The sequence below is a fragment of the Myodes glareolus genome, chromosome 9 (genome assembly GCF_982192425.1).
Source record: "Myodes glareolus chromosome 9, mMyoGla1.1, whole genome shotgun sequence".
Taxonomy (NCBI): Eukaryota; Metazoa; Chordata; class Mammalia; order Rodentia; family Cricetidae; genus Myodes; species Myodes glareolus.
In genome coordinates, this window is record NC_142034.1 from 45459667 (window position 1) to 45473907 (window position 14241).

Here is a 14241-nt window from a genome sequence, read left to right on the forward strand (position 1 = left end):
CTTTAACACAGTTCCTCATGTTGTGGTGACCCCCAGCCATAAAATTGTTTTCATTGTTACTTCATGACTGTAATTTTGCTGGCGACCCACAGGTTGAGAATTGGTGCCCTGGACCCCTCTCTGTGTTCTGTGAACCAGAAAGCCACTGCCTGAAGCCTTGCTCTTTCTCCACCTGCTCCCTAGGAAGCCTGACCCCCACTGACTGTCAACCACTCTTCCCTGGACTCAGCTGCCTCGGCCAGGCGGGGCACACCAACCCAGATGACTTCATCAAGGAGGTGAAGGGAAGCTGACCGCAAGCAAGCCAGCAGAGTGACTGCGGGCGCCAGGCACCCACCCGTAGCCAGCGGGGAAGAAGCTCTGTGCCGTCGCTGTGTGCTGGGAGCCACTTCCTAGCTAGGTCCTATTTGCATAGCGCTCTTTTAATGAAGCAAATCTCAGGTCCTTAAGTCTCTTCCAACCGGGACCGGAAGAAGTCTCCTCAGCCTTGCCAGGCCCCTCTTGCCCCCGTCATTCGCGCCTTTTCGAAGGCCCCCTGAGACAATTTCTCACCAGATCGGGTGAGTCTCCCTGTCACCGGACACAGCCCTGCCCTCCACCCGGCCCTGCCTGGCACTGCTACCTCCTCCTCCAGCCTCTCTTGCTCCATTTGGGCCTCAATCATCTCTGCTCCATTACTTTCTCTGATGGCCTCCGGGGCCTGGAGAGGGGGGGGGGCTGGGGAAAGGGGAGGGCTGGGGAGGGGCGGGGGGGCGGGGGTCTGCTTAAGAGAGTGTTGGAATCCGTGGCGGCGCATTAGCCGCTGCCATGAGTTATTTCAGCATCGATGTTTGTCTCGAGCTGATTATTCTAGCTCCAGAACAGGTGGAGCAGCCTGCGGTGGCTTATTCGTCAGCCAAGGCCATCTGTTCCCAACAAGCTGAGATTTGTAGCTGATTTCTACTGGGGAGCCGCGGTGGGGGTGGGGAGGGGCATGGAAATTGCACTCAGGCCCTGGGGGACCCACTGTCCTTCCCAGACCTTCTGGAGTGCCTGAAGCCCCAGGTGGCCCCTTCTACACCCAAACCTTCTCACTTCCTTGGAGAAACTCCCTGGTCACTTAATAACAAGACTTCTCCTTTTTCTTAAGAGGATGAACCTTCACAGGTGGAAACAGACATTAGATGCACAAATCAGCCAGGACAAAGTTGGGCCAGTGAGAAATGTCTCTTTAGAGCAGGGATTATATTTATACATCTTTGTACGACCTCCACTTCACCTCCAGCCCCTTTTTCAATAGGAATGTCCTTACCCAGACCCATCACCTGCAGGGCTCTGGGCTGGTGGGAGGAGAGTGAGGTTTGGATTCTCTTCTCCCCACTCTTCCACCCTCCAATCTGTCTCTTTCCAGCTTCTGCTCTCAGGGCCCGCCAGCAGATGCCTGCTGCTTTAAGGGCGGCATTCCCTGAGCAAGGAGCCAAGCCTTGCCTAAGCAGCTTTGCCACATGGTTTGCCCCACCCACTCCCCACCCCGTCAGGCACAACCTGACATCTATAGAGAGGAAGCTAAGAAAGAATCTTCCAGTCAGCCACATAGGCCAGTGGAGGGACCTTCTTTGGCATTGGTGCCCACACCTGTACTGCCTTTCAAAAATCACATACACATTTCACGTTGATAGCACAGATACCATAACACACACACAGGGAGGGGAGCGGCAGGGAAGGGGTGTGTGTACTTGACGTGCTGCAGATTGGCCCTAGTACCTGGGATTACAGATACCCCCCCACTTCCAGCTCCCTCACACATGTGTTCTCGGGAAGAGAACCCGAGGCCTTACACACATTCTTTACCACTCAGAGCTATGTCCCCAACTCCCCATTTATTTACTGTCCTGCAGTCTCATGTGTACTTTCTTCTTTTCATGTTCTGGCCTGGAATTTGTTATACAGACCAGGCTAGCCTGGAACTCAGGAAGATCCATCTGTTCCTGCCTCCCGGAGTGTTGGGAATATAGACATTCCCAACCATGGCCAGTTGTCATGTGTACTTGTAATAGTTAAGGACCCATGAACAGCTACAAAACCATTCCTCTCTCCCTTTCTCTCCCTCTCCAACCCTCTTTCCTTTCCTTCCTCCATTCTGGGGATGGAACCCAGGGTGTTGCACAGGCTAGGCAAGTTTTGTACCTGGAGCAACATCTTCAGCCCCAAGCTGCTTTTCTGCTCTTGGTTTATTTCAGTAGGTCCTTGTGAGCAGAAGCTCCCTTCCCATTATTAATGCCTGCTTGATGGCTAAGTATGTGTTCACTAGAAAGAGATGCCCCCTATAAGAGCCAAGGTCCATAGAGGCACATCACAAGACCCGTCCTTGGCACAAAACCTTTCAGAGAGTGCCACCCACCAGGGTTTCTATGACTTGCTCTCCATCATATAGTAGTCCCTCGGGGCCAGACTCCGCCCTCCAGCAAGATGCCAACCTGTAGCTGATGTCAGGCTCCGGGGTTTAAATGAGACATTGGACCTGTTTCATCACACACGATTTTATTTGTCGGACTGCTGGTCGCTGACCTGTCTTTCAAAGACTTACTGTTGCAAAGGCTGCGAGCTGCACCTTTCCCGCGGTGGGCGCCACCCTTTTCTTCCCTACCTCCCTTTGTTCTTTTAGTCCCCGCTTTGAAATCCCCCAGCGCCCTCTCTTCCCCAAATGCATCTGTTTCTTTCCCTAATCTAGTCAGATCGTAAATGTGGCACAAAACATATAAAAATTTATTAAAATGTGGAAACTCTTTGACTCTTAAGTCACCTCAAATATAATTTGCCTGAACGGTGTCAAAACTTAATATCCTTTAAAAATCTTTTTTGATAAAACTGTCATAGCTGACTTTTGATATCAAAAGCAAATTCTATCTGCACATATAAGTATTCTACTGGGAGATTTGTGCCACCAACTTCAACCACAAAGCACACAGCCTTTCTGGAATCTCCCTTATGGATATGACCCACCGTAGGAACAAACACTGCGAAAACTCAATTTCTCTGTAAAATTCCTTCTAAACAGATCTAGCATCCTTGTTAGCTCCAAAACGGCTATTGCTTTGGATCTCTCTCTTCCCAGATCAAATCTCAAGAATGGTCTGGATTGTTCTGTCTTACCGTCACAAAATTAGATGAAGGGAATATCACTTAAAATTTGCATTTTGAGCCGTGTGGAACCGTTATCCATATTGTCGGCACAGTGGGAGTGCAGTGCAAATGTGATAACGTATGGGGGTGCTCTAAAAATTATAAAGAGCAACAGGAATGTGAGGTAGGCATTTTATCCTGAAATCACCAAGCATGTTTTCTTCCTCAGGACCGGCCTGGTGAATACCAAGCCCACAGCGGCTTGAGAAGGTTATGACAGTGGTTCTTCGCTTTCCTGCCTCTTTCTTTTTCTGACAAGTCTGGAATGGCTCCAGATGCCTGGCCAGCTGCTGGAACCAAGCAGAAGACTTTGCTGACATCACCTCTCTGAACCTCAGGGACCTGTGGGGGCGGGGCAGGGAGGTGATAATGACACTTAACAGAATTGTGAGGGATTATGTCAGCCAAGTTTAAGGGCTGGGGACCTGGCAAACTCAGTGCATGGGAACTATTGTTACCTTCTCACCAAACAGGTAATTTGCTGGGAAGCACTCCTCCCGCTCACCCCCCCCCCCATCATTGTCTCAGCTCCTCTCACTCCCAAGACTTCCCAGAGGCCTTAGAAAGGTTCGGGAAACTGCTTCCTTGAGCCTCCTGATGCTGAAATCATTAAAAGGTCAACGTTGACCGTAATGGTAAGACAGAACAATCTAGACCACTCTTATGATTCAATCTGGGAAAAGAGAGATCCAAAGCACTTGGGAGGCAGAGGTAGTTAGATCTCTGTGAGTTCAAGACCAGCCCAGTTCGTATACTGAGTTCCGGGACAGGACAGTCAGAGCTACTAGAGAGACCCAAGACAAAGGTAACATTGTCTTTTTAAAAGGTGTGGCTTCTGGGAGCAATATAGGAAGAATCTCCAGGTGGTGGGCGGGGCCAGTCTACTGAGCTCTACAGCCAGGGCTGTGGACTAGCAAATAAGACCTGACTTCCCCGGGACTGGCAGAGTGGGGAAGGGAAGAGGACAGGGAATGAAAGAGGCTTGGACAGAAGCTAAACCCCACCAGACCATGAACTTCCCCATCACCCAGGCCTCCCAGCCCCACAGGTGCCACCTCAGGGTGCTGTGGCTGCAGCAATGACCTCTGAACTTAGGAACCAAAAGTTCTTGTCAGCAACACCACCTCACTTTACAAACAGGGAAACCGAGGCCAGAAGAGTTGGCCCCTTTTCCAAAGGTTGCAGTGTAGGTAGCCTGCTTGTTTTTGCCATTGCGTCTGAACTCCAACTGAGGCAGGGAGGAGGAAGCTACCCCAAAGGCAGAAGGTGGTACAGGGCTGTCCCTGGGCTAGAGGGTTTAAAGCATAGGGAAAGAAGAGAGTTCCAGCTGCCAGCAGCGGGCGGGGACAAACCAGCAAAGTCTGGTCTGACATGTGTTGCTGTGTAAGAGGCGAGGAGGTGTTCCAAGTTCCTGAGAGCCAGCTCCGAGGACATGAAAGGAGAAGCGAAGGGATCAGGGTTAGGTTTAAGACAGCACTTTCTCCCAGGCATGATAACGTGGCCCTTTATTCAGTGACCAAGGCAGGCTGTGAGCTCATCCCCTGTCCCTCCCACTCCTGAGGCCTTTGGGAATTCATCTTCGATTCCCACACAGCCTGCTTGGAGTGCAAGAAGCAAATGAGGTGGCTGACTTTAAAAAGTCCCCACCTTTTAAGTAGGCGCTCCTTTTTCCTAGTTGGGCCTCCTGGGCTCCTTGCTGAGTGCAGACTGCAAGTCATTGAGGCTCTGAGGCCCTGGGGGGAGAGCAGCAGTCGTGGCATCTCTTGCAACATGCTCCCTGCCAAATTGATTCAAATTGGCTTGGATATGAACATATGATTAAAGGAGCGGCGTGATTCATTTATCAGGAGAGATTAAAGAGCGGCATCTGCGCAGCCTAGCTGGGGGACAATTAAGGAGCAAATCGCTAAGTGTCTGTGCCACCAGGCACGGGGGCTGGGGCTAGGGGAAGGACAACTGGGATAACCTGCCAAGAGGACTCGAGGACAAAGGGAGCAGTTGGAGGGTCACTGGCTGCTGTTGTAGTGTCTGGGCACTATGGGGAGTCCCCCGGGGCCTCTGGTTCCTGCCCTTGCCTCTTATTCAGGAGTCAGAGCAATCCTAAGGGCTGGAAATCAGTAGGGAGGTTCGAACAGGACACAGGGTGGCTGCAAGACAGGCCTGTGGACCACGGCTTTGTTTTGTGGACTCATGGGCATCTCAGGAATAAGGTACTGCGGCATTCAGGAACTTGTGGAGTTTTCCAGGTGTAACCCAAATGAAGACATGCTTTGGTGGCCTTATGGGCCTCAGGGAGTGGGAACCAAGGGAATTGCCCTCTTCATAACCTGGAGTCTACAACCCTAGCCGAGGGTCATGTGGAAGCTTCGAGAAGCACTGGTGGTGGTGGTGGGGTGCTGTGACCTCTGGTTTTCTCAGGCAGCTGTGGAATGAGCACCGTGTATAGCGCTCAGACTCAGGACCTTTCCTGTGCCTGTCCCCGCACTAACTGCCCATGCCCTAGCTCCAAATACTGTCTCGAGGGTCCTTCAGTCTCCCTTCCCAAGGCATTCTCTGCTCAGAGCTCCGAAAGCACCTCCTCTGCCCTTCTGCATTCGCTCCTGCTCACCTTCCTCGAGGACAGGCACTGTGATTTACTCTGCTCAGGACAGAAGCCGACACACAGCAGTAGGCGCAAGCTTATGTTCTGAGTGTCAAATTCCTCACTGGGATATCTCTGGTCTGAAAGGACCGTGCCCAGGCCACAGGAGCTAATAAAGACAGCTTTCTCAAATGCTGAGCAGATTGTGTGAGTACCAAAAATTTTCTGACTTGAGCAAAAACCTCTCACCCCAAATTGGGTGTGCCAGCTCACACCTGGAATCCTGGCATTAGGGAGGCTGAGGCAGGAGAAATGGAAATAGGAGGTCAGTTGGGGCTGCGCAGTGAGACTCAGTTTCAACAAACAAATATAACTTCACTTTCATTGCCTTGCCTCTGTTGGAGGGCAGGCAGCTCTGTCCTAGAAGGATCCATTTCATAGTTCTCCCCAGCTCATTTTGGTGATGTTTCCATCTGGTTCCCTCTCTTGACTTCCTGTGTGGCTGCCATCAGCATAGCCTCCCTCCACACCCGTACCTCCCCAGACCGTTTAACTCCTGCAGAAAATGTATCTGGTCATGAAAAATGTTCAGAGGAGGAGGAAGAAGAAAAGGAGGAGGGGGAGGGGTCTTTGGTTTCTTGCTCCTCTGCATGACAGCCCTATAACTGACACAAAGCACAGTCAAGATTTAGCTCAGGTGTACAGACAGGGGCCAAGCAGGCATCTAAGGTGGTACTCCCAGCTTATTCAAGTTTCCTGTGGTCAGAAAGGGTGGAAGAACAGAGAAAATGCTGCCAAATTTTGATCAAAAAGTCACCTTTGGAGAGACTAAAATCAAAGGGTTGGGGAGGGAGGAAGAGGGGGAGCAAGGGAGGAAGAGGGAGAGCATAGTAGGCTGCCAGCCCCACTGACCTCAATACAAAAAGGGGCGGGGGCTCTGTCTTCCTTATCCAGTCTCCTCACCTATCTCAACAGCCAAGGCTCCATGAGTGGCACTGGTCTGGCTTGTGAGTCGGCCACCACAGACCAAGGTGGCTCCTCCATGTCCCCACCAGAATTCCACCTCTGCCCTTGCCCTGGGGTCACCCTGGATTTCTCCTGAGCCTGCAAGGAGAGGCAGGGACACGTGTGGCCAGGAGGGAAGGGGCCTTTTATTTCCTTAATCAGGTCTACGGGGCGAGCACAGCCCGATAAGTACAAACCAATTACAGCAAGGAAAGGGGATGGCAGACAGGTCCAGCACCAGGCACTGCTCTTGGGCCCCTAAGTCTGGTAGAGTGGGTGCAATGACTTTTATGGGAAGTAGCTGGGATGCCCAGACCACTTATTGTTGTGTCTGGGGTATGTGTGAGACCGGGAACACAGGCAGAAGAAAGATGACAAAGGGTTAGGACTCTGGTCTGGTAAACAGACCAAAACATCTACCTCCCACTGTGCCCACCACAAGTCCTCAGCACCAAATGAGCTGGCTACACTGTGGACAGAAGGAAGGCAGTGCTGGAAGCCATGGGCTGGTACAGGTGGAAGAGATCAGCTCTTAAATAATTGCTCATTGCACTTAATATTCAACAAGGTTTGCTAGGTCCAAGGCAGAAGCACCAGGCTGCCATGCTTCCATACACTTCCTCTTAAGAGCCAGGGCCCCAGCTCTGCTCACCAGTGCCCCGTATGAGAAAGGACCTCTGGAGGAGTGAAGATGGAGAGGAGATTCCCAAGACATCCCACAGGGCCCAGCTGCGACAGCAGCCCCTCCCACTCTCAAGGATGCAGCTGTACGGAGGTTTGGGTATTTAAATTAAACAGTAAAAAGACAGCAGGCACTGAGAAGAGAAAGCCCTCACCCCAGCAGAGGGGAGGCATTGCTGCTCCCTCCTGACTCTTTCCCATGGGCCTAACGACTTGGAGTGGTCCTGCAGGTAACCTATCCACCATCCCTGAGCAGGAGGCTGAGATGGAGGTCCACTGCTGGATCCATGAAGTGCCAGGCCACCTGACATGGTCCACAGGGTCCAGGGTAGGAGCCAAGAGCGTGGCATTTCTGAAGCAAGAGCAGAAGTTCTCCTCGCAGAGACTCCTCTTCCCCCACCTCTTCCACGTGGAGCTATCAGACACCCACAGCCTGGAAAGTCCCCCTTACAGAGCGCTGCGGTGTTTTCCATGCAGACTGGCTGTCGAGCGGGGGCAGAGGTACCCCTCCATTCCCGGAGAGGCTGTGGGGTGGGAGGGCTGTGAGCCACTCCCGGACTGGGCTATGCATTGGTCTCTGTTAGCTTGGCCTCTGTGTCGCTGTCACTCAAACCGTTGTGGGAGAATCGGGGCCTGGAGGTGCTGTCCACAGGATCTTGCTCATCATCTGATGGGTCAGGGGCAAGGGACTTCCAGTGGCTGGTTGGGCTGCAGAGAGAGAAACAAGGTCAAGGCCAAATAATACCCCTACTCTGGGGCACCAAGGCTCTGTTTGAGCATTTCAAAACCTAAACGGTGCTGGGTCAACGCCCCCGGGCTCACCCAGGAGATGCTTAATGCAGAGAAAGGAGCACACGGTTCGCACTCAGAAAGCTTTGGAGAATATCAGGACAGGGAGGCTAGTGGCAGCAGGGACCAGGGTTCTGTGAGCCTAAGAAAGAGCTGCGTGTTCCTCGCTCCTTCCCCTGAGAAGCTGGGATTGAGTCATGGGGAGGAACCCAGGAATTCTGAGTTTTCAGCTCCCTTCCTCCAATGCAGGTAGGCCACAGACCACACAGATGATGACTTGAGATTGACTGCAACTTGTCCAAGGAGGAAACTCTCAGACAAGTTACTGTTACTCCTGACAGGATCCCAGATCTGGATTAACCAGGGTTCCCCTGGGCCTGGAAGACTCTGTCCTTGATCATGGCATCCTCTACTGGAAAAGGGATGAAGGAGACCCAGAGGCTGGCAAGACCTGTTTCAGGATGGACCAATGGGAAAACCCCTAGCTCCTTGGAGTCTTCAGCAGGCCCCCAGCTCTGGGGGACAATATGGAAAAGCATTATTCCACGGAGGGGGGATGATTGTGACATCTAACAGCCAACAAGACCTCACCTCAGAGCCCCCTGCTGACCCCACATACACTGCAGTCTAACACCCCTGGAGAAGGTACCGTCCAATACAGCTTCACCTCTGCCGGTGCTCTGTCCTCATCTGGGTCCCTGGAGCTGCTGCCTTGGCCAGAGTTGAGTCCCGAAGGGACACGGCCCTGCCTCCAGGCCCTTGTAATGTTCTACAGTTTCTACAGTCGCTAGGCCTGCTATATTCTAAAGTAGGAGCCCAAGGATGCCCTTTATTTACTGCTCTTTTTAAAACAAACAGCATTTTAGGTTTCCCTGGAGGTTGCATCGCAGCAGGTGCAGAGGAAAAGGTTCCACAACCGGGTCCTCCTATAGGAAGCCATGCCCCCTAGACCAGTGATTCTCAACTTATGGGTCACGACCCCTTTGGGGTTGCATATCAGATCTCCTGCATATCAGATATTTACATTGTGGTTCACAGCAGCAGCAAAGTTGCAGTTATGAAGTAGCAATGGAAATAATTTTATGGCTGGGGGTCACCAGCTGGCTGGTTCAAAGGGAAGAAGCACCTGGGCCAAGGTCACAGCCAAGATCTGAACCTGAACCTCAGCCTTGGGGCACTCTGCCACTAGAGTAGACAAGAAGAAAACAAGACCAAATCAGAAGTCTCCTGCCTGCTGGGGTGGGGGGATGGGGGCGGGAAGAGGGTATGTAAAGACAGGTCTCTGGGTCCCTGGCGGAAAGGAAGAGCCTGGGAAAATATATGTTCAATTATGCAAAATGGCTCAGCAACAGGGCAGTCTGGTTAATAGTTATCGTATTTCTCATGAATGAATTACCATTTTTAAAGGAATAAGAAAAGCACAAAACACACTTAATACAAACTAGACTGAACATAAATGAGTCTTACTCTGATGGGCCAGAAGCACTTAGGGCCTTGCAGCATCTCCAGGACAGAACTATAAAGCTCAACAATAACTATGCAACACAGGAAAAATGGGGGTCATTGTAGCCCTGGGGTTGTTTGAATCCTGAATTAGCGGGAGCCAGTTATTGTCTTCTTTAACACAGAATTTCCACACACCCCGTGCTAAAGGTTTGCTTTCCGGCTAAGGAACGGCTGACTGTGAAGAAAGACAGTGGGGTTATTCTGTGAGCAGAGGGTGTGAGGCAGATGCCAGGGCTGGGGTCCAGACGTAAATGAGGCAGAGCCCTGTGTGGCCTGTTCCTTCATCTCTTTTCACAGGTGGGTCTCCAGCCTCTACTCCCACATCCCGACACCAGGTACGTGCAGTCGCTCTAAAGACACTGAAGAGGCAAAGGCAGCCAAGGACAGGGCAGAGTCTGCCTTGCTGCGGGGCCACAAGATCCTTTGCCATCCTTCTTGAGCTCTCCTCTGGCCGGTCTCCCTCCATAGCTGCGCCTGTTGCCACCACCATCAGTAAGCCAATGGCAGGCAGCTCCCTGTCCCCAGAGCAAGAGTCAGGGCTGGCAATTGGAACGGTTTAACTAAATTGTTTAAAAAGCTTTCCTCCCCACAAGCCAGTGTCTCCTGCTCTGCGCTGTCACAAACAATTTGGGACACAAGCTAATTCCTGCTGGGAAAGCCCAGGGTGATGCTGCCCTGTGTTTTGGAATTCTTCACTGGCCCTTATCCCCAGGGGAGGCTCCATCCCCCCCTTCTGCCTATCCAGTTCAGAGGCAGCAGGTAACAGCAAAGCACTCCCTGCCCCTCCCTTCAGGGAAGCGCTATCAACATTGACTGTAATTCTCATAGTAGCCCAGTGTAGCTTTTCAGGACCAGGTGACTCCCCCTGTAGACTGTGGGGGAGAGGAAGCTGCAGAAACCAGGCTTTCTGGCTTATTCACTTAGATGGTGACTGGGAGCTGGGATTCAGGTATGACATCTGCTAGTCACCAGTCAGTCTGGCATGGTCCAGAAAGACACTGGCTTCCTTCCGGAAGGTCTACAAAAAGGTCTGGACTTTTTGCTTCTAGACCTCCCCTTCCGCCCTCCAACTGACTCCTCACCCTGGGGTGCATGGTCCCTAGCAAGCCTGCTAAAAGGAGGCAGAAATTGTAGACCAAATATTTTGACTCCTGTCTTTTCTCCCGATGGAGCTAACGAAGGCCACTCATACTCCCTGCTCTCCCTTGAGCACTGTGAAACCGTCTGCCGTGGCAGAAGCCACAGAGCAGAGCTGAGACCGAGGCATGTTTTCATAGCTCAGGCCTGAGCTGCTATAAGCCTGGTCTGCAGTCAAGCTCCATTGCCTTACTCCCACTTCCCAATCACTGCCTCCCTTCTCCCCATTTCTAAATGGTCACAGGCAACTTCCTCTTGTTCTATTCCTTGAAGGGACCTTAAACAGACGGATCCCTTTCGGTAGAGCCCAATTCCCCAGACGCCCCTTGGCACAAGCATGCTACAGGTGTGTTAGTTCATGCCTCTGGGAAACAACTGTCGTACCCCAGGGGGCTACAGCCTAGGGTGGTGCCTCCTGGGAAGCAGCAAGCATGCCCCATGAGGGTGCCAGGCTGAAAATGCTCCTCACAACAGGGGTGATTCAAAATGTCACCACCCACCAGGGAAACTGGCAACAATGGGATCCCAATGATTCAGGCTCTGCCTCCCTCGGCTCAAGGTGTGGGCACCAGGGAGAAGAGCTGGGGAGGCAGGAGAGCAGAGAGGGGGTTGTCACTCAGCAGCTGCTAATTTCTATTCATTAGAACTTTACTTGAGAAGCAGAGCTGAGGTGACGCCCATGTGTGGGCTGAGTGTGGGTGGGAGGGCTAGGGAGGCGGCAGGCATGTCCCGGGTCTACTGGAGGGTGTGGTATAGTGTAGGCTGCCACATGAGATCCGTGCTAGGGAGGAAGGCAGCAGAGCAGAGAGCGAAGTGACTCTCAGAGCTCACAGCCAATGTGTCATGGCAGCTAGGACCCTTTCCTGGGTACCTCTTGTGGGAGGAGGGCTCTGAAATGGGTGCTGGTGACACCTCCCTGTCACCCACATGCTCTGCCTGTGGCCATATGAAGAAGCAGTTAAGGTTAAAGGTGTTAAACAGAGCCCATCAGCTCCTGGTAACCTCATTTCCCAGTTGTGCAGCCTGGGCAGGTAACTTAACCTCTCTGGGCCCTACCGTTTTATGAAACAGAGCTGATCAAACCTTTGTTAGGAAGTCATAGTACAGATTAGTTTCCAGAACAGCACCACCGGCACCAGAGGCTCTCTGAGGCCCAAGAGGGGACCCGAGGTTGTGTATGGAGGGGTAGGGAGGAGTTAGTTCACTAAGGGTGGGACACGCCATGCTGCACTTCACGCCAGGCTAGGTGTCACCTACTGCGCTAGTCACTCTCGGGCCGGTACAGGTACCGCATCATCAGACTGTCCACCTCTTTCTTTCTCTGCTTCTCTTCCTTCTTTGACCTTCTTGGTGCTTGCCCTGTTTCCTCAGTATCTACGGTCGGGCCCCTTTTCACACTGGAGCGGCTATGGCCCGAGACCGTGGAGCCGCTGGATGAGGACGAGGAGGACTCAGACTCAGACTCTGCCTTCTTCCTTCTTGATTTGGATTTCTTCTTGCTCTTCCGAGAGCGCCCTTTCCTCCGCCGCTTGTGTCCTGAGGAGCCTTCCGAGCTGGAGGAGCTGGAGCTGGAGCTGGAGCGGGGACTGCTCCGTCTGCTCCTCCGCTTGCTCCGGCTTTTGCGGCCACTGCGCGACCCAGAGACATCCACGGCCGATGCAGAGCGGCGGATGCTGGTGCCCCTTTCTGGGCAATCCAGCTGTGCACTCCGAGCACTCTGGATGCTCTTCCGGTCATCTTGATCAGAGTCAGGCTCCAGGCTGCTCCGGTGGAAAGGCACAGGTTTGTAGCTCAAGACCTCGTTAATGGCAGCCTCCAGGTCTGGATCCAGGTAGGAGTGGCGGCTGACTGGTCGGATGCTGGAGCCCTCAGTGACAGAGGCTGAGGATGGTGCAGAACCCCGTGGCTGGGGTGGCACAGACAGACTCCGGGCCAGTGACGGGTGGCTGAACTGTGAGTGTGCCTCACTGAGGGCCACGCTGGCTCCATCGTCCCACTCATCCAGGCAGCTCTGGCCAAGGGACAGCCTGGAGTCAGGGCTCTCCCGGTCAATACCTGAGGCTCTGTTCCAGGAAGGGCTTAGGGTCCTTGACAGGCTATCGAGCCTGGATGTGCTGCGGCGGGAGCTGGGTGAGCCTGACAGTGAGAAGCTCAGCGAGGAGCGAGCCCTGTCCTCCCCAGAGCCACGTGTGGCTGAGGAGGCCCGGCTGACTGGCGCGGAGACGGTCGAGGCTCGGTCAAAGTCTGAGCCCCACCGCTTCTCCAGACCACGGCCAGTACGGCTCGTTGCCCCTGAGAAGATGGAGCTACAGTCATCCTGCTCCTCACACCTCCTGCCCTGGGCCTGGTTGGGTTCCTCCCTGGGGCCCACACGGGCCTTCCTGGGGGGCCTTTCAGGGGAGGTGGCATGTTCACTCAGGGTGGTGAAGAGTGAGTCCTGGTCCCCAGTGCCCCCGATGGAATCCTTCAGGGTGAGCCTCTTGCGGTAGCTGAGGGAGCTGAGGGCAGAGGCGGGTCTCTCCTCTGGCCCCTTGCCCTCCTTAGGGAGGCTGTTGAGAGCCGTCCTGAGTGGGATGGAAGGCCCAAGAGGAGAGACCCAGAGTGGATGAATGAGAAAGAGAGGGAGAAAGAGAGAGAGAGGTGCATTAACAAAAATAAGGACACAGGGGGAGGGAGGAAGGAGGAGAGAACCGCACAGTCCCGGCAAAGCGGTGGCAAGAGCATCCGAGGAAATGAAGCAAAATAATTTGCGTCAGTGAAAATAGCTTCATGGAGAATGTCATGTAAATTAGACTATTGTTCTATTTCATCACTTTTCCCCCTCTAAAACGTTTAGTTCAATTTATTTCATTGTCAACTACCTGGAGCCTTGTGCCACACTGTGGTGAACGGCAGTGGGGCGGGGAAGGCAGCATTATCTGCAATAACAAAATGTTGTTTGGCCGAATAAATTAAACCAATTACAGGGGGCTGCTGGGTGCTAGTGGTGAGGGGCTAGACTTGGGGAAGGAGCTTGGGGGAGTTGGAAAAGAAGGAGAGAGATTACTTTTTCTATTCAGCCTGCCTACTGTCTCTGGAGAGGCGGGGAGCAGGAAACTCTGTGTGGGAAGGGGTGCAGGGAGCAGGCCATAGCTGGCCAGGGATGGATGGGAGGTGGGAGCTCTGGCCTCTAGAAGTGGCTGTCTGTCTGAGCAGAAGATTATGATTGGCTAGAAAGTAGGATGAGCAAGCCCCCCTCCAAGACTGGCAGGCAAACCTGGAGGGGTGAGCAATGAAAAGCATAGAGGAGGGCCTAGAGAGATGGATTCACAGTTAAGAGCACAGGCTGCTCTATCCAGAGGATCTGGGTTCAATTCCCAGCACCCACATGACAGCTCACC

At 53.0% G+C, this 14241-nt stretch overlaps 1 protein-coding gene and 1 long non-coding RNA gene across 20 annotated transcripts in view; one reads left to right on the plus strand and one right to left on the minus strand.

The window, feature by feature from the left end:
• Positions 1-212: 212 nt before the first annotated feature.
• On the plus strand, positions 213-6036 carry LOC148120886 (uncharacterized). The gene is made up of 2 exons (XR_015738806.1): positions 213-560; positions 3332-6036. It is a non-coding gene; the product is annotated as an uncharacterized LOC148120886 (long non-coding RNA).
• An 838-nt stretch (positions 6037-6874) lies between these two features.
• Myo18a (myosin XVIIIA) overlaps positions 6875-14241 on the minus strand; it is a 98442-nt gene continuing 91075 nt past the window's right edge. For 12 of the 19 annotated variants that reach the window (XM_087910260.1, XM_087910259.1, XM_087910256.1 and 9 more), the window contains 2 exons: positions 12119-13425; positions 7995-8137 (listed from right to left, as the gene is read on the minus strand). In XM_087910260.1, coding sequence (XP_087766386.1) covers positions 12123-13425 — 1303 coding nt within the window. In that variant the 3' untranslated portion in view covers positions 7995-8137; positions 12119-12122. Of the gene's footprint in view, positions 8138-12118; positions 13426-14241 lie in introns of all 19 variants that reach the window. The other 7 variants (XM_087910269.1, XM_087910268.1, XM_087910267.1 and 4 more) reach the window with 1 other exon arrangement.